Below are 24,088 nucleotides of genomic sequence, written 5' to 3' on the forward strand. Positions count from 1 at the left end.
CCACCTGGTTACTCAACCCTGCACCTTAGAGGCTGCTGCCCTATATACATAGACATGGAATCACATGGGCTTGCTGCGGCTGCTCATCACTCTCCTTTTCCTTTTGGCCTTGTTTGGGTACTTTGTCAAAGCCAATTTCTGATTGAGATTATTGAAGTAAGCATATTGTTAGCTTAGCACAGTTACTGGAAGTCTCCCACAGTAGCCAGCTCCTCTCAAAAACATGGAAATATACATTCTAACTACTACAAAGCTGGGTGGGGTGGTTAGTCATTTATAGTCTTACAAGGCAATACATAGTCATCTAGATTGTATATATTTGTTTATTTTACTGATAATCATAAGAAACAAGATTTTATCCAATTTGTCATTCACTCTGCCGTTGGCATCACAACATTGTGTTTGTTTCATTATGGCATCTGTAAGCGCACCATTGAGACAGATGCAACTTTGCGATCTACTGGCTACTGTGCCAGGAGACTTCCAACAATTGTGCTAAGCTAACAATATGCTAACTCCAATAATCTCCAAACTGCACACAGAGAAATATAAATGGTATACATGAGTTCATTTGACTCTGGGTAAGTAGAAAAACAACCTAAATCTCGCAGAATCCCAAATAGTGTTATTTGACCTGTGTCTTTTTTGACACGCAAAAGACACAAACGGCGTTCCATGAATTTTCTAGCTAACATAATCTGACTCCTGACCTTTTTCTGCTTCAAAATGTCCCGTGGTTGATGACGTTTCCCATTTCCACCAAGCTATTGTTTATTTTTTTTAAACACATTTTAGTGTCAACTTAACCCGATTAGCATCATCTGATTGATGCTAGAGACAAAACCATTTGAACCAAAACACTTAATCAAAGATTTTAGATTTCATTAGAATAAATCCCTCCATAAGGCAGACATATTCAGGTCATACAAGCTAAAAGAAATAAACATCCACAAAGAAGATAAAGAACACAGATCACACACACTCCTTTTCATGTTTGTGTATTTGGCACATCCTTGCTATTAGGGGACAGTGTGTGTGAGTCTGTATTGTCACAACGTAGGCCAATAGTTTATCAACAAATCACCTCAGTAATTCATTATTTTCTGTCTTTTGTAATATTGCTATTCAGACTTTCATTAATTGGGCACACCATCCAAATGGTTATTCATGTTTGCTCTTCATCTCTTAAAGTCAGGGAGGCAGTTAGGTTTAAATCAGATCAGCAGGAAGAGTCTGCATCTCTGGAAAACATTCCCAAAACAACCATTTGGCAATGTGAGCCATGCAGCCACCCAACTAACAAATATTATCTAGTATGTACTCCAATAAGCTTTGTTCATCTGTGTCTGCAGATGTGTAAACTTTTCCCTTCTCCTTTGAGTGGATATAAATGATGTTTGATGTGCCAGGGTGAGCTTTCTGTAGAGACAAATGCCCATGCCTCTCTCCAAAATGTCAAATTTGACATCCAGAATAATTCAATAATCATCTCTACCTGACCAACTTAAGAGCACTGCTCTTCAAACTATCACTGATGTCTGGCGAGGCAAAGGCTGAGTTTAGACAAGGCCAAAGGTAGCCATGCACAACCTGCAGTGCTGGGTTGAGTGGAAGGGGTCCTTCCCCAATCGCAGCATCATACAGATTGTCTCATCAAAAATATTTTTTTTTTTTAAATGACCTTTTGTGTGATGCAATATTTACAGTATAGGCAATAAGAATGCTGCACTGCTTTACTACAACTGCGAAATGTTATTGAATTGTAATCATGTGTTCGACCCTATAATTTCACAAGAAACTTAATTCATGTAATGGCCATTGCTAACTGTAATAGTTCATCTTCCAGAGTAATCCAAGGTTCCGCATTTTCAAACAAGTAGACCAAAAGAAATGCAAATGTTGACATAACGCTTCTTTAATTTATAGAAGGCACAATAGTTAGACACGTGTTTAGTAAGTACATACATTCTTAGTCAATCACATTCTTTTGAAATATCAATCACTGGATTAAAGATTCACAAATAGTACCAATCAAAATTCACAGCACTGGCACTTTGGTTATCACTTGTCTATTTTTGCTTAATTGTCTTCAACTCTTAAAACTTAAGCATTTGAAATAAGATGTGCAGTGGAGCTGCAGATTTCCAAGTACAGATTTATACATGTGTAACATTACAGTAGAATCACAAAAACATAAGTGCCACAGACTTTTGAGAAACATTAATTAGTGTGCTTTCAATGCTGGATCAAGTGTCGCTTTTTTATTTGCGCTGTTGAATCCTTCATGCAGTTGGTCAGGAAATCCAGGCATCTCTTGGAGTACTCCTCTGGAAAGTCACGGAAATGGCTCACGTGGGCAGGGGTTTTGAAGTCAAAGCTTTCCACAGACACCCCTTTCTCCTTTAGAGTCTTGACCATGAGCTCAACATCACTGTACCAAATCACTCGATCAGCTCTGGAGTACAGGTACAGCTGGGGCCAGGTAGGAGGGTGCTCCCGGATGGCATCATAGTGGTTCTTGTGGATGTACTTGGTTATGGGGTACAGAACCACCCTAAGCAGGAAAACAGTTACAGCAAACAGTGCCAAGAGAACACACCTCAACATCACATTGATTTTGGGTCCCAGAGTGGCTGTAAGAGCCCGTAATGCCCCCCTCACATTTCCACTGCCTGGGGCACTGTCCACCACAGTCCCAACTATACATAGGGTACTGAACTGTTTATGACTGTGCAAGAGCTCAACAATGTAGCGGTACAGCATGAATCCCCCGTTGCTGAACACGTGGAAAAATATAGGGCTGTTTTCCACCTCGTAATCATAGAGTATCTCAAGTAGTTTGTGGGCAGTATTACTCAGCTCCTTGTAGCCAAATGATTCAGAGACGAATACTGTCTTCAAGGGCGCAGTATAGCAAATAGTGACACAACCCTGGAACAAAGAGAGGGGGAAAGGTAAGTCACACATGAATAATGAAGTAGAATAATAATTTATTGAAATGACAGGAGACATTTACCACCACAATAATAGTTTTTACGCCAACCTGTTCGTTATAAATGGAGCTGTACTTGGCAAGATGTTTGTCTCTGCAACCAGCCCATCCCAGCAGTATGACAACTGGTTCCTTTGTTCCATGCCAGTGTCTTTCTAAAAGGAGAAAAACAAATCAGTTATCTGCTAAGTAAACTAACTGCATAACCAGGAAAACGAATTTAGCTAGCTAGCAAGCAGTCTTTGAGTCAGTCCAATTCAGCTATAAATGAATTATGGACAAACCTGCCAGTGCCCACGTTAACGTTGTCTAAATAGCTCATGGGTCTGTCTGACAGCTAACGTTAGCTAGATTAGTGTTGTTAGCTAGCCTAAGCAAGGCTAGATAAAGTGCTCACCCGAGATCAATGCATCTGGAAACACAATGTTATAGTCCATGCCATCATCTTCCATTCTGTAGCCGATTATATTACAGAACAATGAGCCCTTTTGCTATACGATTCATTTGGCTGATGCGCTGAACCTTAACGTTCTCGCAGGTTCGCTAGTCGCTACGGAAGTCAAGAGTTCGTTCATTGTTTCTGATTGGTTCGTTTTCCCTTCACTATTACATTCAGTTCCATGTTCCTCCACGAGGTGACAGCCAATGTCCATATTTGAGTTTTCAAGCTACAGTAGAAAACGAATCGAATATTTCACTCAGAATAACAATTATTTGACAACATTATGCAATCTGTGGAATAACAATTTTGTAATTTATTTCGTTTGACCAAAATATATTTAGAGGTGTACCCTGTACCACATTATGTGATGAGTGTTGTAAGTTAGTAGTGTGAAATGTGAAATAACTGTATACTTCTAGAGTCAATGCATAGTAGAGGTAAATTAGTATTCACAGCTGGTGAAATTATTATATACGTTCAAACTACCATCAATATTAGAGTTAACACAGTCAAATATTGTACATTACACACACCCCATCAAAAACAAAAACATTAGTGTGTTGCATTCTTGTCCCTGAATGGAAGCCTCAGCTGTCAATCTGGACGTGAAAAGGGGGATCGCAGTTTAGTGGGAGTGTTAAAGGCGGTACATGGTCAATCTGCAGTCTGCACTGACCGTGCAGCATTACGGTGATATGGCCATTCATACCTCTTGCGCTTCGCAGATAAGCGCAGAGCTGTTGTGAAGGAAGTTGTCAAGAAAGTGAGTTTATGTTTAGGTTATACAGGACCTCCCGCCTTCACCGACCGTCAACCAATCATGTCAATGCGGAGCCATCCACAATGTTAAAACATTTAAGAGGCGCACAGCGATGCGGCACAGAGCTCAATATGTGCTTCTGTGTGTCTCTGGGTGCTCCGCAAAATTGCGTCACACCATCCATAAGGCCTCCGACCACATTTTCGGATCAAGCATAAATTGGCTCTTAGGGGAGCCAGTCAACACTGCGTAGCAGAGCTGTCAAACGACTGAACTGTCTTTAACCACTGCGATTGTGTTTTAATGAGAAAACAAATGCCACATAAGGTGAACCGCGAGTTTACATTTCGATTTGAGGTAAGCTATAATTCGTGTAGTTAAGAGTTACTTCGGCGTTGGCTGCGTAACTTCTCGTTTGTTAGCAAAGTGGAGTGGCTACCGTTAACTAGCTTCGCATCTTCTCTTGTTGACAAACTAAACTAACGTTACCGAGACCAGCTAACTACAAGCAAGTTAGCCAACTGGCCGCTACTAGCTCGTGCATGGTGAGTAGACCGACTGGCCTGCAAACTATTGCAATGAGATGGAAGTAACTGAGTTTGGCCTGTCATTTCATCAAGTTGTTGTTGAAGAGTCCAACATCTCATCATCTTCATGACAAACGACAAGGTAAGAACTCTGGCTAGCTCTGCCAGCATGCGAAGTTTGCTAGCTAGGTAACGTTAACGTTGGCGGATGAAGCCTGCCATACTGAGGTATGTGTCCGTTTCGTAACTAACGTTAACGTGAGCTAGTTGGTCAGCTAGTTTAGCAAGCTAAAATAAGCTAACTAACGTAATCACGGAAAGTGAAACGCGTGGGGTAAACAGACCAACATTTGTTGCAAGTAGTAGCTAGGTACCAGTAACAACAAAGTTACTTTAATTAAATAGTTTCAACGTTGTAGCTAATGCAGTAACTCATTGTTTATAATGGATTATTGCACTGAACTAATCAAACGGCAAGTGTTCAGATAATGCTGGCCAGGTATTTGATTAGCGTATTGAATCCGAACTCTTATTGTAGGTTATAAACAGATGTTATCAGATCAGAAGAAACTAGTCCCTCCCCTATGAACAAGACTGGGTCATTATTTAAAATGTCAGGTATGCCGTTGCTGCCTCGGATACCCATCCTTTACAGCTGACTGGGCTCTGAGAGTGATCATAAAAAATACATTTTAGTGAATAGAATCCATTGACTATTTCACAACCGAATAGAAACCTAACTAAATGTTCTCTACCCTCAAACACTCTCTGATCATCCCTCTTTTTTTCATGGGGATTCTTGATCTTGCGTTTCGTCATAACCAGATGACCCTCCTGTTGGCGATTTAACAATAAACATATTTTATTGTAGCACATTTGAACAGCTGGATAGAGCACAAATACCTGGTGTCAGGCGACCACAGGGATGTCTAGGGCTTGACATTCAGGTAAAGATGCCAATGGCACACCGGACAAGTGCCAACTGAAAGCTACTGGCCCAAATAAAATGAACAAAATATTGTCCCGGGTCAGGATCTGTCAGGGAAGCAAATGATGCGCGCATAATTTAAATTGCAGGTTATTTTCTTTCATTTGGGCTGAGCAAGTAGCATACAAATTCAAGGTTTTTCAAATACTTTTTCATGCACTTAATTGTCATTTTTATTTGACTACATTTTATATCTAATTGTTATAATAGCCAATATAAAAAACATCTGCATTAACACTTAGAGAATAATGCATGTTTTACCGCAACAGACTAGCGCAACACCCGAAACAAATGAAAGCGGCTACATCTCATAAACATTTATCAGAAATTAAATCACAGAATAATTATTTTGAGCAGTAGAACTTCAAAATCGGCTACCATATCTTCAAGGGCTTTAAGGACCAAATAGCCCCGAGGAAATGTCAAGTTAGGCTATTCCATGATGAGTGAATTGCGCATAGCAAATATTCAACCATCAACTAAAACTGAACTTTTTATAGCTGGTTTGCATACCCATTCTTGATTATTGCCTTAGTATTTACTAGTATATATCATAACTTGGAACATCTTTCCTACCGCTGTTGCAGCAACTCGATAGGACACCAATCTCAAAATAGGCTTTATTTGTGCGGCGCGCGTGTGATAAATCTTCGACATGACGAATTAACAGTTTCATGAATTAATCCGTTTTTTATCAGTTATATAGCCTAGATAAAAAATAAAAAGATACCAAAAAAATAAATAGCATTATTACAATATTTTGTCCAAGCGGACCACTGACAGGGATGAGCAACTTGCCAGGAGGGTTTTCAAAACCTCCCGGGCAAGTCGAGCCCTGATGTCCCATGGGCATTTCCATCGAAAAGGACCCATGAGCACAAACGTGACGTTCATAGGACCATATATCAAATTGGGTGTCAAATGGAAGCTTAGTCTATGTTTTTGGGAAATGAAGGCATAAAGATATTTTTCAACCATTTTCCATAAAACATTTTTTTTAAAAGAACAAGTAAAGGCTTTGATTTCTGGATTAACAGATGAAAAAGGTGTTTTAGCAAGAATCTACTAGAAAGCTCTGAAAAGGTATTCATCAAAACACAATGTTTACATAGTCCCCTGCCAACTAACATCAACACTTCAATCCATTCGGAAAGTATTCAGACCCCTTCCCCTTTTCTGCATTTTGTTACATTTTTATTTATTTCTTTACATTACAGCCTTACTGTAAAATGGATTAAAAATATAATACTAATCAATCTACACACACTACCCCATAATGACAAAGTGAAAACAGGGTTTTAGAAATGTTTATCCTATTTACATAAGTATTCAGACCCTTTGATATGAGACTCGAAATTGAGCTCAGGTGCATCCTGTTTCCATTGATAATCATTGAGATGTTTCTACAACTTGATTGGAGTCCACCTGTGGTAAATTAAATTGATTGGACGTGCTTTGGAATGACAAACACTTGTCTATATAAGGTCCCATAGTTGACGGTGCATGTCAGAGCAAAAACCAAGCCATGAGGTCAAAGGAAAAGTCCGTAAAGCTCCAAGACAGGATTGTTTCGAGGCACAGATCTGGGGAAAGATACCAAAATATTTCTACAGCATTGAAGGTCCCCAAGAACACAGTGGCCTCCATCATTCTTAAATGGAAGAAGTTTGGAACCATCAAGACTCTTCCTAGAGCTGGCCGCCTGACCAAGCTGAGCAATCGGGGGAGAGGTGACAAAGAACCTGATTGTCACTCTGACAGAGCTCTAGAGTTCCTCTGTGGAGATGGGTGAACTTCCCAGAAGGACAACCATCTCTGCAGCACTCCACCAATCAGGCCTTTATGGTAGAGTGGCTGGACAGAAGCCACTCCTCAGTAAAAGGCACATTACAGCCCACCTGGGTCTCTGGTCTGATGAAACCAAGATTGAACTATTTGGCCTGAATGCCAAGCGTCATGTCTGGAGACAATCTGGCACTATCCTTACCATGAAGCATGGTGGTGGCAGCCTCCTGCTATGGGGATGTTTTTCAGCGGCAAGGACTGGGAGACTAGTCAGGATCGAGGGAAAGATGAACTGAGCAAAGTACAGAGAGATCCTTGAAGAACCTGTTGAGGTCCTCAGATTGGGGCAAAGGTTCACCTTCCAACAGGACAATGTCCCTAAGCACAAAGCCAAGACAACGCACGAGTGTGTTCAGGACCAGTCTCTGAATGTCTTTGTGGCCTGGACTTGAACCTGATCGAACATCTCTGGAGAGACCTGAAAATAGCTGTGCAGTGAGGCTCCCCATATAACCTGACAGAGCTTGAGAAAATCTGCAGAGATGAATGTGAGAAACTCCCCAAATACAGGTGTGCCAAGTATTCAGACCCTTTGATATGAGACTCGAAATTGAGCTAATTTTCGCATCGTACCCAACAAGACTCAAAGCTGTAATCGCTACCAAAGTACTGGGTAAAGGGTCTGAATACTTATGTAAATGTGATATTAGTGTTTTCTCTTTTTTTTTAACCAATTAGCAAAAATTCTAAACCTGTTTTTGCTTTGTCATTATGGGTTATTGTATGTAGATTGAGGATGTTTAAAAATATATATATATATTGTCTTGTGCCTTGTAAGTCCATTACCAAAAGCACACACATCTTTAATCATTTTGCTCCCTGATGTGGAGGGAGGATAATAAATGTTCACAGAAGTAACAAGTAATGGTAGACCTGATTTAGTTATAGTGATTTTACTGATATCAATTTTGTTTATAAATTATTAAGTGATTTTAAAACAAATTGGTAACAGAATTACCAAAATATCCGTAACGGAATTACTGCAACTGAATTGGCTACAATGGGAAATCATAGTCACAAACCACAGTTGGGTCACCTGCTACTCTCCTCCCTTCCACTGGCATACTGTGACGTTCAGCTCATTACTGTTTTCTTTCTTTCTATTGTCTGGTGGTCAAACTACGATTCACCGCACACAGTCGGAGTCTGGACAACCCTTCCCTCTACCTCTCTCTTTCCAGTTAATGTCAACTCTCACAGCTCTTAGTAATACCTACCCATGAGCCCCCTCTCTTTCCAATCAATGTCAACTCTCACAGCTCTTAGTGACACCTACCCATGAGCCCCCTCTCTTTCCAGTTACTGTAACCAGCATCCTCACCCACTGAGACCCGGTCGTCCATGGATGTTGACATTTGTTCGGTCCACCCTGGCCTTGACGTTAGCGTCCACAGACGGACCGGACTGGCCCGAATCTGAACCTATTATAGAAGTATGTTTCACAAGTTTGGATAGCAAAGCAGAGTACAGTACAATGCAGTAGTACAGTATATTGTACTGAAATATACAGTACTGAACTCTGCTCTGCTGTATTGTACTACACTGTACTCTACTCTACTGTGCTGTGATGTCCAAACTTGTGAAACATGAGGAGAATGACATTCATATCCACACTTATGCATATCTGTGTAGAATAGATCAGGTAAACATGATGTAATTCTGTTACCGGGTGTAAATCCACTTCACTTACTGTAGTTCAATAACCAAACTATATATATATTTTAAACTCAAGGTGCCATGTCATAGTTGGCATCCCATTCTCTCTGCAGACGTACACTACGTGGCCAAAAGTATACACTACATGGCCCCTCCCCCTTTTGCTACTATGACAGCCTCCACTCTTCTGGGAAGGATTTCCACTAGATGTTGGAACATTGCCGTGGGGACTTGCTTCAATTAAGCCACAAGCATTAGTGAGGTCAGGCACTGATGTTGGGTGATTAGGTCTGGCTCACAGTTGGCGTACCAATTCATCCTAAAGGTGTTTGATGGGTTTTGAGGTCAGGGCTTTGTGCAGGCCAGTCAAGTTCTTTGGAGATTGCGTAGTTGTGTGCTTTATTTTATACACCTGTTGGTGACGTGGTTGAAATGTATCCGAATCCACTCATTTGAATGGGGTGTCCACATACTTTTGGTGATGTAGTGTATTTTAATCTTAATTCGTAGCAAATATTTATGTTTTTGTAAAATGTGGTTGCGTAAAAGCAATAGGGTCCAGCTGCGACCTCATCTCTCAGGGCAGTCATCCACAGGGTCTCTATGCTTCCACCTACTGAGATGGCATCGCTCAGTGCATCTCTCAAGAAGAGTGGGGGTGTCAAAAGGAGTGGGTGTTTCGAATGGAACCATATAAGGAGAACTGGGGGTTTCAAACAGTCTTAACAGTAGGAGCGCTGGAATTCCATTAATTACTAGAACCGCCATGACTTGATATTTCAATTACTTTTATTTCAAATATTCAATAATAACTTACATTTAAAAAAATGAAGGTAGCTAACGTTAGCTAGCATTTACATTTACAGTATACTAAACCTTACATACATTGCTACCGATAGGTAACGTTCAAAGACGCAGCTCACAGTGAGTGAATAGACATATATTATTTTTTGCATAACTGAAATGTCTTACTGTCAACTCTGCAGGCCATGACTGACGTCCGATAACCCAAATCATGTCTTGAGTGGTACCTTTCAAACCCCCCACTTCTCAATATGATTCTTTTTGACTCCCCCACTTTTCCTGAGAGATGCATTGAGCGATCACATATCAGTAGGTGACATTATAGAGACCCTGAGGGATGACTGCTCTGAGAGGTTGTAGCTGGACCCTTCTCATTAAAAGGGAGATGTTACCAAAGTTTGCATCTGCACAGTTCTAGTGTTATTAAGATACCAGTATTGCGATAATAAATGCCATTTAGCAGACACTTTCATCCAATCATGCTTGCATACATGTTACATATGGGTGGTCCCGGGAATCAAACCCACTATCCTGTCGTTACAAGCACCATGTTCCACCAACTGAGTTACAAAGGACCACTGCGATACCAGATTTTCCGCTTCGTGTTTTGCTTCCTTTCTTCCTAGTATTGTGATACTGGTATTGTGACCACACAATACCATTCATCCACAAAAATAGTTTTTTAATATATTTTTTTCAGTGGAAATCATTATGTAGTCCTTGTGCATGGAGTTGTATGATTTGTTAAACTTTGAAATTATTATTATTATTTTTTTTGGTATACATTTTAAATTGAAAAACTGATTTCAAAGTTTAAATCCGTTACCGTGGAATTGCCCTCATCTGTAATTTTGGCATTAGTGGCCCATTGTAAAATGCCTCTACTTCCTCCAGTTCATTATCATTGAGACTGATTTATCGCTTTGGAAAAATGCCTTATGTCCACACAAGCCTACATACAGTGCCTTCAAAGTATTCATACTCCTTGACTTATTCCACAATATGTGACCAGTTTGAATTCAAAATGGTTTCAGTTGAGAAAAGAAAATCTCACCCATCTACACTCAATACCCCATAATGACAAAGTGCAAATGTATTGAACATTAAATTCAGAAATCTCATTTGCATAAGTATTCACACCCCTGAATCAATTCTTTGTAGAAGCACCTTTGGCAGTGATTACAACCGTTGGTGTTTCTGGGTAAGTCTCTAAGACCTTTCCATACCTGGATTGTGCAACATTTGCCCATTATTATTACTTTTTTTCAAACATTTTCAAGCTCTGTCAAATTGGTTGTTAAACTCTACGGCAAGATCTGAAAATGATTAAGTGAAAACTGTAACTCTGCCACACAGGAATATTCACTGTCTTCTTGGTAAGCAACTCCAGTGTATACTAGTGTTTGTGTTATTATCCTGCTGAAAGGTGAATTCATCTCCCAGTCTCTGTTGGAAAACAAACTTAACTAGGTTTTCCTCTAGGATTTTACCTGTGCTTAGCTCCATTCTGTTTTTTTTTTTATCCTGAAAAATTCCCCAGTCCTAACGATTACAAGCATTCCCATAACATGATGCAGCCACCATTGAGCTTGAAAATATGGAGAGTTACTCAGTAATGTGTTGTATTGGATTTGCCCCAAACAACTTTTTTTTGTGTCCTGAATACAAAATGTTAATTGCTTTGCCACATTTTTTGCAGTATTACTTTAGTGCCTTGTTGCAAACTGGATGCATGTTTTGGAATATTTTTTTATTCTGAACAGGATTCCTTTTTTCACTCTGTCAATTAGGTTAGTATTATTGAGTAACTACAATGTTTTTGATCCATCCTGTTTTCTCCTATCACAGCCACTGAACTCTGTAACTGTTACATCATTGGCCTCATGGTAAAATCCCTGAGCGGTTTCCTTCCTCTCTGGCAACTGAGTTAGCAAGGATGCCTGTGTCTTTGTAGTGACAAGGTGTTTTTGATACACCATCCAAAGTGTAATTATTGACTTACCCATGCTCAAAGGGATATTCAATGTCAGGTTAAAAATATATCTATCAATAGGTGACCTTTGCGAGGCATTGGAAAATCTCCTTGGTCTTTGTGGTTGAATCTGTGTTTTGAAATTCACTGCTCGGCTGAGGGACCTTACAATTATCTATCTGTATGTGGGGTACAGAGATGAGGTAGTCATTCAAAAATCATGTGACCTGTTAAGCACATTTTTACTCCTGAACTTATTTAGGCTTACCATAACAAAGGGTTTGAATACTTATTGACTCAAGACATTTCAGCTTTTCATTTAACTTTTTTATTCTCTCAAAAAAATACAATTCCACTTTGACATTGTGGGCTATTGTGTATAGGACAGTGACAAATCTAAATGTCATCCATTTCAAATTCAAGCTATAACACAACAAAATGTGCAAAAAGTCCAGGGGTGTGAATATGTTCTGAAGGCACTGTAGTTGTATTCTCACCAGCTACAAAATGTAGGTTGCTGCTGAGATGCTAGGGAGGGAGGGAGTGAGGGAAGAAAGGGTTCAGACTGGAGAAGTCATGAATTCACTATCTGCATTATTGATATGACGCTGTTAAGTGTTTCTGCTTTGAATTAAGGGAAATGTATCATTTTAGTGACATTTATGACTTGTTCTTGTGAACCCAGACGACTAGGCCTAGCAGCAATTGAAATGGAAAAACAGCCCTCATATGTTATACATCCGTTCTGCTTCTGAAAAGCAGATTTACTAAAATAGCTGCTTTAAACATTCTTGGCAGACCGAGTCTGATCATTGTCATACACTTGCAAAATGGCAAAAAATGCCTTTAGGAATGGAGGAGGATAACATCCTTTTAAGGGTACGGCTGGAGCAGCAAAAAGATCCCAGAACTAGTCCAGTAACTTTGGATGATTTGATTTCAGTTGTTTTCATTTGGGATTGTATGGGGGATGGGAATCACACGAGGTTGAATTAAGAATAGCATTCTTCTCCCAGAGTTTTTAATAGCTTCTCTCTAGTCTCTAACTCAAGGAAAGGGGAGGACAGCAGAATAATCCAGAGACATCGCCTAGTTACAACCAGCCCATCGAGTAAGCTCAATAGACCTGTGCATGCTGGGGAAATCAGGGGTCCTTAACAAGTGCTGGATGCTTCAAAGTACTAGTGCCATGTGAAAGGTCATCCTCGCTCTCACTCAGTCATTTAAATCAAAGGACTTCTTCCTATGGTCATTACTCTGGGGTTATTATGTCTCCTTGTGTTCCTGTACATGCTCCCTTGTTCGTTTTAGGATCCCAGTCTTGGGCTTTGGCTTTATCTTGGCTTAATCTCATATAATTGGACAATCCATCCCTATTAGAGCCATTATTTGTAGGCTTGTCAGACCAGAGGCGGGTTAGGACCCCTGTCATGTGTGTCTAAGTAGATTGATCTTGTGTGAAGTAATGCTTTTGTCTTAGTATTTGAAAAAAGTTGGAGGAAATGTCAGAGGAATGTGATAAAATAGATTAGGCTCATTATCCCCCTCATGACAACACAGCTGTGTTCTGTTTAAATGAACGGAATGGTGATTAAAAAAACACACTGATTTATTATACTTCAGGGGTCCATAAAACACCATGTTTTCCATACAGATACTAGCTGAAACGATCAGTGTTTTCTGGCTTGTTATTTGTGTCCCGTGAACCATAAGCTTGTACTGTACATTCTAAACTACAGGAAAGTACAAATATTATTAGCTGGCACCAAAGCACACAATTTTCTCAGTCTGCCTGCTGAGAATGGATTTTGATGTTTCCTTCCTCTTAGGGCTGTAAAGGGTTGCCAAGCAGTTATCGAAAATGTGAAACCTTCATGGAGAAGTCCCCCACAGAGTTACCAGTGAAGAGACAATGATGGATCGGAACAAGCGCAACTCCATTGCCGGCTTCCCCTCCATGAGGCCAGATCGTCTTGATGACCTGGATGGTGGAGGGGAGTGGGCCCCGTCTCAGGTGGGAAGAGTGTGCCCATCATCCTACCGCGCCCTCATCAGTGCCTTCTCCTGCCTGACGCGCCTTGATGACTTCATCTGCGAGTGGATTGGCTCCGGCTTCTTCTCAGAGGTCTACAAGGTGGGTTTATGTTATGATTGACCTGAAATGCAAGATTTTTATGGTAGGTAGGTGGTACTGGTAGGTAAATAGTAGATTGTGTGAGGACTGCTTATTCATTCATATCAACGTATGGTTTAGGCTAGGCTAGCAGAAAAGCTATGGTATGTCATCACCAGGATTACTTAGAAACATATAATCTCACACCTTGAGATGTCTCAGCCCTCATTCTGTTATTAAACCTCAGTGTGTGGTGCAGAATATAGTTAGTTAATACATTGAGCGAGTGACGAGGAGACGGCAACCAACCAAGAGGACTTTTTATTTTTTTTATTTAACTAGGCAAGTCAGTTAAGAACAAATTATTTTTTACAATGACCGCCTAGGAACAGTGGGTTAACGGTCTTGTTCAGGTGCAGAACGTCAGATATTTATCCTGTCAGCTCGGGGATTCGATCTGGCAACCTTTCGGTTACTGGCCAACGCTCTAACCACTAGGCTACCTGCCGCCCCTATCGCTATAGTAGACTAATAGCTACCATAGTAGACTAATAGCTAATAGCTACCATAGCGAGGTTAACGTAGTACCTATCTTGACTGCATCAAACTGGGAGAAGCTAGTTAAGCTATCTAATGTGAGCTAGCTAGGCTAATTGAGGCTGCAAAGCGTTTTTTTAAAATTGCAAGCACATTCTCATCCTACAGTTACAAATAACAATCCGTTCAGAATATTAAGTAGTACTCTGCCTGTTGGCGTCTTAGTCGTTGTAGCCTATCGTTTTCCTTTAACTTTTAATTCTGTCACTGCCATTGATTAGATACTTTTGGTCATGTAGTGTATATGGACACCTGTTTGTCGAATATCTCTTTCCAAAATCATGGGTATTAATATGCAGTTGGTCCCCCCCCTTTGCTGCTATAACTCTTCTGGGAAGGATTTCCACTAGATGTTGGAGCATTGCTGCGGGGACTTGCTTCCATTCAGCCATGAGCATTAGTGAGGTCGGGCATTGGTGTTGGGTGATTAGGCCTGGTTCGCAGTTGGTGTACCAATTCATTTTGAAGGTATTCGATAGGGTTGAGGTCAGGGCTCTGTGCAGGCCAGTCAAGTTCTTCCATGCCGATCTCGACGAACAATTTCTGTATGGACATCGCTTTGTGCACGCGGCTGTTGTCATGCTGAAACAAGAAAGGGCCTCCCCCAATCTGTTGCCATACAGTTGGAAGCACAGAATTGTCTACTCTAGAATGTCATTGTATGCTGTAGTGTTAAGATTTCCCTTCACTGGAACTAAGGGGCCTCGCCCGAACTATGGAAAAACAGCCCTAGACCATTGTTCCTCCTCCACCAAACTTTACAGTTGGTACTATGCATTCGGGCAGGTAGTGTTCTCCTGCATCTGCCAAACCCAGATTAATCCGTCAAATTGCCAGATGGTGAAGATGGCGATTCATCATTTCAGAGAACGTGTTTCCACTGCTCCGGAGTACAATGGCGGCAAGCTTTAGACCACTCCCCCCAACGCCTGGCGTTGCGATCTTAGACTTGTGTGCGGCTGCTCGGCCATGGAAACCCATTTTAAGAAGCGCCCAACGAATAGTTATTGTGCTGACGTTGCTTCCAGAGGTGGTTTAGAACTTGGTAGTGAGGGTTGTAATCGAGGACAGGCGATTGTTACTCGCTTCAGCACTCTGCAATCCTGTTCTGTGAGCTTTTGGGGCCTAGCACTCGGCAGCTGAGCCGTTATTACTTCTAGATGTTTCCACTTCACCATAACAGCACTTACAGTTGGCCCGGGGCAGCTCTAGCATGGTATAAATTTGAAGAATTAACTATGACTATGACTGTACCACATTGAAAGTCACTAAGCTGTTCAGGAAGGCCATTCTACTACCAATGTTTGTCTATAAAGATTGCATGACTGTGTGCTTGATTCTATACACCTGATAGCAACGGTGTACGGAAATAGCCAAATCCATTAATTTGAAGCTGTGTCCACATACTGTGTGTTTTATTTATACATACTCACTCACTACCGTTCAAAAGTTTGGGGTCACTTAGAAATGTCCTTGATTTTGAAAGGAAAGCACATTTTGTTTTCGTCCATTTTTAAAATAACATCAAATTGATCAGAAATACAGTGACGTTGTTGACTCTGATGGCACAGCTGGCGCTGCAGTACAGCGCCCTTAACCACTGCGCCACCCGGGAGGCCCCAGTGTAGACATTGTTAATGTTGTAAATTACCATTGTAGCTGAAAACGGCTTTTTTTTTAAATTATTTTTTAAACCAACAAAAAAAACATTTATGGAATATCTACATAGACGTACAGAGGCCCATTATCGGTAACCATCACTCCTGTGTTCCAATGGCACGTTGTGTTAGCTAATCCAAGTTTATAATTTTAACAGGCAAATTGATCATTAGAAAACCCTTTTGCAGTTATGTTAGCACAGCTGAAAACTGTTGTGCTGATTTAAAGAAGCAATAAAACTTCTTTAGACTAGTGGAGTATCTGGAGCATCAAATCAAATGTTATTGGTTACATGCGCCGAATACAACCGGTGTAGACCTCACAGTGAAATGCTTACTCATGAACCCCTAACCGACAGTGCAGTTTAAAAAAATACAGATAAGAATAAGAGAAATTAAGCTGGCAGCTTCAATAAATAGTACCCGCAAAACACCAGTCTCAACATCAACAGTGAAGAGGCGACTCCGGAATGCTGGCCTTCTAGGCAGAGTTCCTCTGTTCAGTGTCTTGTTCTTTTGCCCATATGAATCTTTATTTATATTGGCCAGTCTGAGATATGGCTTTTTCTTTGCAACTCTGCCTAGAAGGCCAGCATCCCGGAGTTGCCTTTTCTCTGTTGACGTTGAGACTGGTGTTTTGCGGGTACTATTTAATGAAGCTGTCAGTTGAGGACTTGTGAGGCGTCTTTCTCAAACTAGACACTCTTATGTACTTCTCATCTTGCTCAGTTGTGCACTGGGGCCTCCCACTCTTTCTATTCTGGTTAGGGCCACCTTGCGCTGTTCTGTGACGGGAGTAGTACAGCGTTGTATGAGATTCAGTTTCTTGGCAATTTCTCGCATGGAATAGCCTTAATTTCTCAGAACAAGAATAGACTGACAAGTTTCAGAAGAAAGGTCTCTGTTTCTGGACATTTTGAGTCTAATCAAACCCACTGATGCTCCAGATACTCAACTAGTCTGAAGGCCAGTTTTATTGCTTCTTTAATTAGGACAACAGTTTTTAGCTGTGCTAACATAATTGCAAAAGGGTTTATTTGATCATTTTAAAATGATCAACTTGGATTAGCTCTGTGCCAATGGATCCACCATGCCATTGGATTACAGGAGTGATGGTTGCTGATAATGGGCCTCTGTACGCCTATGTAGATATTCCTCCAAAAATCTGCCGTTTCCAGCTACAATAGTCATTTACAACATAAACAATGTCTACGCTGTATTTCTGATCAATTTTATGTTATTTTAATAGACACAAAATGTGCTTTTCTTTCAAAAACGAGGACATTTCTAAGTGACCCCAAACCTTTGATCGGTAGTGTAACATACATACATACAGTACCAGTGAAAAGTTTGGACACAGCTACTCATTCAAAGGTTTTTCTTTATTTGTACTATTTTCTACATTGTAGAATAATAGTGAATACATCACAACAATGAAATAACACATGGAATCATGTAGTAACCAAAAAAGTGTTCAACAAATCAAAATGTATTTTCGATTCCTTAAAGATTCCTTTGCCTCGACAGCTTTGCACATTCTTGGCATTCTCTCAACCAGCTTCACCTGGAATGCTTTTCCAACAGTCTTGAAGGAGTTCCCACATATGCTGAGTACTTGTTGGCTGCTTTTCCTTCACTCTGCGGTCCAACTCATCCTAAGCCATTTCAATTGGGTTGAGGTCAGGTGATTGTGGAGGCCAGGTCATCTAAAGCAGCACTCCATTACTCTGTGGTCAAGTAGCCCTTACATAGCCTGGAGGCGTGTTGGGTCATTGTTCTGTTGAGAAACAAATGATAGTCCCACTAAGCGCAAACCAGATGGGATGGCTTATCGCTGCAGAATCACTGACAATGTCACCAGCAAAGCACACCAACACCGTCACATCTCATCTATGCTTCACGGTGGGAACGACGCATGCAGAGATCATCCGTTCACCTTCTCTGCGTCTCACAAAGACAGTGGTTGGAACCAAAAATCTAAAATTTGGACTCATCAGACCAAAGGACAGATTTCCATCGGTCTAATGTCCATTGCTCAAGTTTCTTGGCCCAAGCAAGTCTCGTCTTCTTATTGGTGTCCTTTTAGTAGTGGTTTCTTCGCAGCAATTTGACCAACAAGGGCTGATTCACATAGTCTCCTCTGAGCAGTTGATGTCTGTTACTTGAACTCTGAAGAATTTATTTGGGCTGCAATCTGAAGTGCAGTTAACTCTAACAGAGGTAATTCTGGGTCTTTCTTGTGCTAGTCCTCATGAGAGACCGTTTCATCAGAGCTTGATGGTTATTGCGACTGCATTTTAAGAAACTTTCAAAGTGATTGAAATGTTCTGTATTGACTGACCTTCATATCTTAAAATAGTGATGGACTGTTGTTGCCATAATATGGACTTGGTCTTTTCCCAAATAGGGCTGTCTTCAGTATACCTTGTCACAACACAACCGATTGGCTCGAACTTTTAACAAGGCACACCTGTCAATTGAAATTCATTCCAGGTGAAGCTGGTTGAGAGAATTCCAAGAGTGTGCAAAGCTGTCATCAAGGCGAAGGCTGGCTACTTTGAGGAATCTCAAAGATCTTTAAATTTGTATTTTCCTATTTTTGATGTCTTCACTATTATTCTCCAATGTCGAAAATAGTAAAAATAAAGAGAAACCCTTGAATGAGTAGGTGTCCAAACATTTGTGTGTGCGCATGCATGTATACATATCTCTTTTTAAACGCGCAGAGGCTCTGACTGTAGCCTATTATCGCTTTGAGGACTTAGGATTGGGCAACAAAAACAAGCTAAATGCACCACTCCACTTTCGTGAAAATCAAGAGCAGCGGCATAAATGATCCAATTTCTCCCTCGCGCACGCACAGCAGTCGCGTTCTGATATGTACAGGCCCTTCCGGATAAGTCAATTAAAATGACACCCGTATCAATCAGATCCAACCCAAACCTGTGACATTATTTAGAATTCTGGATTGGGTCTCAGGTATTCGGGTACAGGTGGCTCCGTGAACACCTCTAGCACACCGATACTGTGGCCGCTCCTTATTACATTGATCTAGGCTATTGTCTCACAATCGACTGATATGGGACGTGCGAAAAGCCCTTTATTTCCACGTCGCTCTAGTTACGACATGAAAATATAGAAGGGCGGAAGAGGTTTATGATGGCGACTAGACGTTAGGCTACAATGGCTGTCTAAGTGCTATATCGTCCATTACACTAACAACCTGACAGGGTTGGTACAACAGATATGGCTGTTGAGGTTAGATGTTCAACTCCTTTACTGACCTTTTGAGGTCATGTTCACTACGTTCACTTTTGGTGTAACCCACATTGTAATTTCCTCCAACCAGCGTCAGCGCTCATGAAAGTGACTTACTTTCAATGAGGGACTTTCAATTAGTTATAGGCTATAGACTTCAGCTTCACCTACTGAAAAGTCGGAGTCAGGGCATTCTATATTGATGTTGTCACAACCACCACAATGTCAGCACTTTCTATCTCATGCCTCTATCTTAGTCATACTATTTCCTTTCCATCTGTATGTATGAGTCATGCATACTGATGGACTGGAAATAGAATTCAGATTAGTTTCTTAGCTCAAACAGGAAACTAGCCTAATTACAGAAAGGAATAGAAGTGTTGCTATGTCTGGAGCTGTGATGCATAGTAATCTAATGGCCGCTTCAGAGCATGGCCACAGTGGTCTGCCTTAGAACAACTACTCAATCACTGCTCATTGGACTCAAAGGGTTAATGCAAAGGATCCAGTGACTTGGTGAGGGAAGGGCAGCGTGTAGGGTCCTGCCCCAGGCTGCCTGAGGGGGCTGTCATCACACCATGTATTTTAGGGAGGGAATGCCCATCCAACCTGAATATGACTGGGGCCTTTACAAATAGTCCTTGTTGAACAAACCTTAAGAAAAAGCTTCCTTTATTCACACACACATGCTCAACCATGTTTTAAAAGGTGCTGTTTAATCCTTGGGGCCATAATATTGTTACATTGCAGCTGTTTCCTCTCAAGTCAAAATTATGACTTCAGCTCTATTAGTAAAACAATATTTACCCTCGTTGCTTCTCACTTGCAATATTGACCCTCGTTGCCTCAGACTTGCTTCTCTAAATGCTTAACGGACACAAATGTTTCCTGTGTAATGAGAGTTCCATATTTGTCTAAGCAAGGGGACAATGGATCTACATAAAATATAATTATCTGTTTGTCTTCGACTGTGTGTCCTGTCTACAGGGCTAGGTATTGAGGAGGCTAGCTGGATTGATGGAACAGATTGGAGGTGCAGGGTCTTGCTGGGGCAACATTATGGGTCTTTGTTTGAGCCAGGCTGCACTCTCTCTCCTGGTGGGCAGAGGATGGGAGTGGGGGAGGTGGTCTAGAGGAGGCCATCTGCTGCCTGCTCTTCTCCTACAGGGAAGACTAGCTGCACCTTTGTACTAGAACTTCAAGAGCGGCTAAAGAAGCACTATGAACTGGATACTCATCCAAGTGCTATGTAAATAAGGCCTAGATCGGCCTGCTTCCCTTTTCTGTACCTCAAACTTCCTTTTATCTCTGCTCTCCAACAAATGTAACCTGTAAACTAGCTATATAACCAGATAGGCATTGTATCTGTTACTGTATTCGCAGACCGACCTGAGTTGACTTTAACTTCTTATTCACTGGTTTCAGTGTCTTAATATTTCATCTGGAGGAAGTGAGCAGTAGCAGATACAGCTTATTTTTCTCCCCCTGACTCATAACTTCCTGTGGTTGTTATGGCTTTGAGGAAGCAAATCAATCTGATCGTTGGGAAATAGTTTTATGTTTGTATTGTTGTAGTTAGAAAAGTGTTCTGCCTTCTCTGCCAAAGAAAAGGGTTACATTTTAGGTAGTTGTGATAGGCTAACACCTAGGTTACATATCACAACATTCATATTCTTGGCCTCGGCTCAGTATTCTTTCTAGTGCACCAATGTGTGGATGAAAGCCAGCCACTCATCTTTGATCACATTGGAGTTAATGCTGCAAGGAAGGCCAGTGACTGACCTAATTCACAGGAGAAATGGACTGTTTTACTTCCCGTTGTTATGGTTCTGAATGTGGAAGGACATTCATTTTGTTGCAGAAAGAGAATCTTTCTCCATGATCTTGGAATAACGATAATAGAGAAGTGTCCCCATGATAAGGGAATATTGATAAGGGAACGGTAGTGTTAAAGAGAAGCATTCAGATAATGCCTAAATGACCGGCTTGTTGTGTTCGTTGCAGGTACGCCACAGAGTATCGGGCCAGGTGATGGCTCTGAAGATGAACAAACTGAGCAGTAACCGCGCCAACATGCTGAGAGAAGTCCAACTGATGAACAGACTGTCCCATCCCAACATCCTCAGGTGACCTCCAGGAAACAAAACATCTGTCTTCCACTACATTTTGGACAGTTGATTTTTTTTTGGGGGGGGGGGGCACGGCACCATCCTCCAATATTTTGTATAGTTTGAATCTCAATCTGTCCTTTTGGAGAAACGGAACTAAAATGCCTTCTGCGATATTATACAATTCTTTTTCATTCTTGGTCAGTTACTGATTAAATCATCCCAGATTTTTAATAACAATCTCAAGGGGCTACTCAAAAAAATGGGTACAATACAGGGCTGGAAAAGTTCAGTTATGGTGCCATATTCAGAAATGGTGTCATTTTCTTACTGACTAATGGCCTAATCCCCTTTTTTTCTAGAAAGTGACTCTTAAGTCATTTGTGAATCCTTCATCTTTGAAAGATACTTTGATCTGTAGCTTTCTGTCAAAATGACATTAGCCTCCCCTTTAATGGAATCAGTGGGGTAATAAATAATATGATGAACTGGGTGGTTCGAGCCCTGAATGCTGATTGGCTGAAATCCGTGGTATATCAGAACGTATACCACAGGTATGACAAAACATTTTATTTTTACTGTTCTAATTATGTTTGTAATCACTTTTTATAATAGCAATAAGGCTCCTCTGGGGTTTGTGGTATATGGGCAATATTCCACAGCTAAGGGCTGTCTCCAGACACTCCGTGTTGCGTCGTACATAAGAACAGCCCTTAGCCGTGGAATATTGGCCATATACCACACCCCCCCCATGCCTTATTGCTTAAAAATATGCCATTTAGCAGACTCTTTTATCCAAATTACAGTAATACGTGCATACATTTTAAGTATGGGGTGTGACCTTGATCTCTGCTGTTCCACAATATTTAACAATGTATTTTCTAGAACAACATCCTGAGTTTGAATTTCATTGACATGAATTCCCTTATGAGGAACAACCTTTCCCTTTTCACTTCTCACCAAAGCTGTTTATTTTCATATTAAGTTGGGAGCCTGCAAAATCGGCACACATACATATTTGACCAAACTCATCATGATAGAACAAATAGTTTGGGATTTATTATTGTAGGACAATGTTTTATGTTGTCATGGACAATTAATATGGAACAATCTGAATTTCCTATCCTCAAATGGATTAGGCTGACTTAGGCTTTGCATGATACACTACAGAGCTCACATTCTGCTGTAGGTGGTGGGTAGGAAAGATATGGTCTGTGTGTGCTGTGTTACAATCACAGCTTTGTGGCATTTCTGTGGTGGTTGGCTGACGAGAATTCTGAGGGGTTCTTTGTCTGAGAAACCCTTCGAAGAACCCTCTGTCTCGCATTTATTGGGTCATAACTCAGGGGCGCCAACACTCGCTGTGTGTACAGCCTGGCTCGTGTGTTAGGATATTCATACAACCAGTTTGTCATTTACAAAAACAGACGGCCTTGACTGTGACTCCAGCCTCTTAAGATTTGGATGCAGTGGCTCAAAAAAAGAGGGAGAAAAAGAGATGGAATGTGGGTCAGGAGAGTGAGCCTCGTTTCCCCCTAGAAATGACTTTCTTGTTTGCACTGCTCTTGTTGGGTCTTTTCTTCCAGTGCAGAAGTATTTAACCACCAAGAGATTTGTCATTTTGCTCTCGAAAGGACTTTGCTGTCGTCCTCGGGCCAGATAATTACTTTTTTGAGCTACATATAGACCCACTCAAATCTTAAACTCTAGACCCCATAGCTTAGCTTTGTCATGTCAACATGAGAAGAGCATAACAGGAGATCCATAAATATGCATCCACATGTCTCATGGTATTTTGTGGTAAATCTACTGAACAACAATATAAACGCAACAATTTCAATGATGTTACTGCGTTATAGTTTATATAAGGAAATGAGTCAATTTTAAAATAAATTCATTAGGCCCTAATATATGGATTTCCCATGACTGGGCAGGGGTGCAGCCAAGGGGCTTCAAACTGTAGAACCCAGTTCCTACATTTGAATTAAAAAGTGTATTTTCTCAAACAAAACTATGCTACATTTTATCTTTGTAAATTGGACAGTGCAGTTAGATTTAACAAGAATTTAAGCTTTCTGCCCATATAAGACATGTCTATGTCCTGGGAAATGTTCTTGTTACTTACAATGTCATGCTAATCATATTAGTGCACGTTAGCTCAACCGTCCCGTGGGGGGGACACCGATCCCGTAGAAGTTTTTAATTAAAGACCGAAATAATTGTCAGTTTCATTAGCTGTCCGGGTGGCTGGTCTCAGCCGATCCCACAAGTGAACAAGCCGGAAGTGGAGGTCCTGGGCTGGCGTGGTTACACGTGGTCTGCGGTTGTGAAGCCGGTTGGATGTAATGCCAAATTCTCTCAAACGATG

The 24,088-nt window shown here is 41.0% G+C and overlaps 2 protein-coding genes across 6 annotated transcripts in view; one reads left to right on the forward strand and one right to left on the reverse strand.

The window, feature by feature from the left end:
* Positions 1–1,899: 1,899 nt before the first annotated feature.
* LOC110530328 (transmembrane protein 53) lies at positions 1,900–3,573 on the reverse strand. Its single transcript, XM_021613283.3, has 3 exons — positions 3,390–3,573; positions 3,044–3,147; positions 1,900–2,931 (listed from the first exon to the last, which is right to left on the reverse strand). Exons 1-3 carry the CDS (start codon positions 3,442–3,444, stop codon positions 2,236–2,238), a joined length of 855 nt encoding a protein of 284 aa, XP_021468958.3. The 5' UTR covers positions 3,445–3,573; the 3' UTR covers positions 1,900–2,235.
* A 513-nt stretch (positions 3,574–4,086) lies between these two features.
* Positions 4,087–24,088, forward strand: part of LOC110530325 (dual specificity testis-specific protein kinase 2) — a 33,685-nt gene continuing 13,683 nt past the window's right edge. The window contains exons 1-4 of one of the 5 annotated variants that reach the window (XM_021613276.3): positions 4,103–4,551; positions 4,693–4,863; positions 13,816–14,120; positions 21,617–21,738. In XM_021613276.3, the coding sequence (XP_021468951.3) occupies positions 13,899–14,120; positions 21,617–21,738 (344 nt within the window). In that variant the 5' untranslated portion in view covers positions 4,103–4,551; positions 4,693–4,863; positions 13,816–13,898. Of the gene's footprint in view, positions 4,864–13,815; positions 14,121–21,616; positions 21,739–24,088 lie in introns of all 5 variants that reach the window. The other 4 variants (XM_021613278.3, XM_021613277.3, XM_021613275.3 and 1 more) reach the window with 4 other exon arrangements.

The sequence above is a fragment of the Oncorhynchus mykiss genome, chromosome 8, assembly GCF_057628025.1.
Source record: "Oncorhynchus mykiss isolate SJ-2025 chromosome 8, ASM5762802v1, whole genome shotgun sequence".
Taxonomy (NCBI): domain Eukaryota; kingdom Metazoa; phylum Chordata; class Actinopteri; order Salmoniformes; family Salmonidae; genus Oncorhynchus; species Oncorhynchus mykiss.

What these genes read in the sequence shown, in the direction of transcription:
- LOC110530328 (XM_021613283.3), bottom strand. Translation starts at nt 3,444, where the DNA reads ATGGAAGATGATGGCATGGACTATAACATTGTGTTTCCAGATGCATTG. An exon ending in TCCAGATGCATTGATCTCGG is followed by an intron (nt 3,148 to 3,389) that starts GTGAGCACTTTA and finishes TTCTCCTTTTAG; the next exon opens with AAAGACACTGGCATGGAACA. An exon ending in GCTCCATTTATAACGAACAG is followed by an intron (nt 2,932 to 3,043) that starts GTTGGCGTAAAA and finishes TCTTTGTTCCAG; the next exon opens with GGTTGTGTCACTATTTGCTA.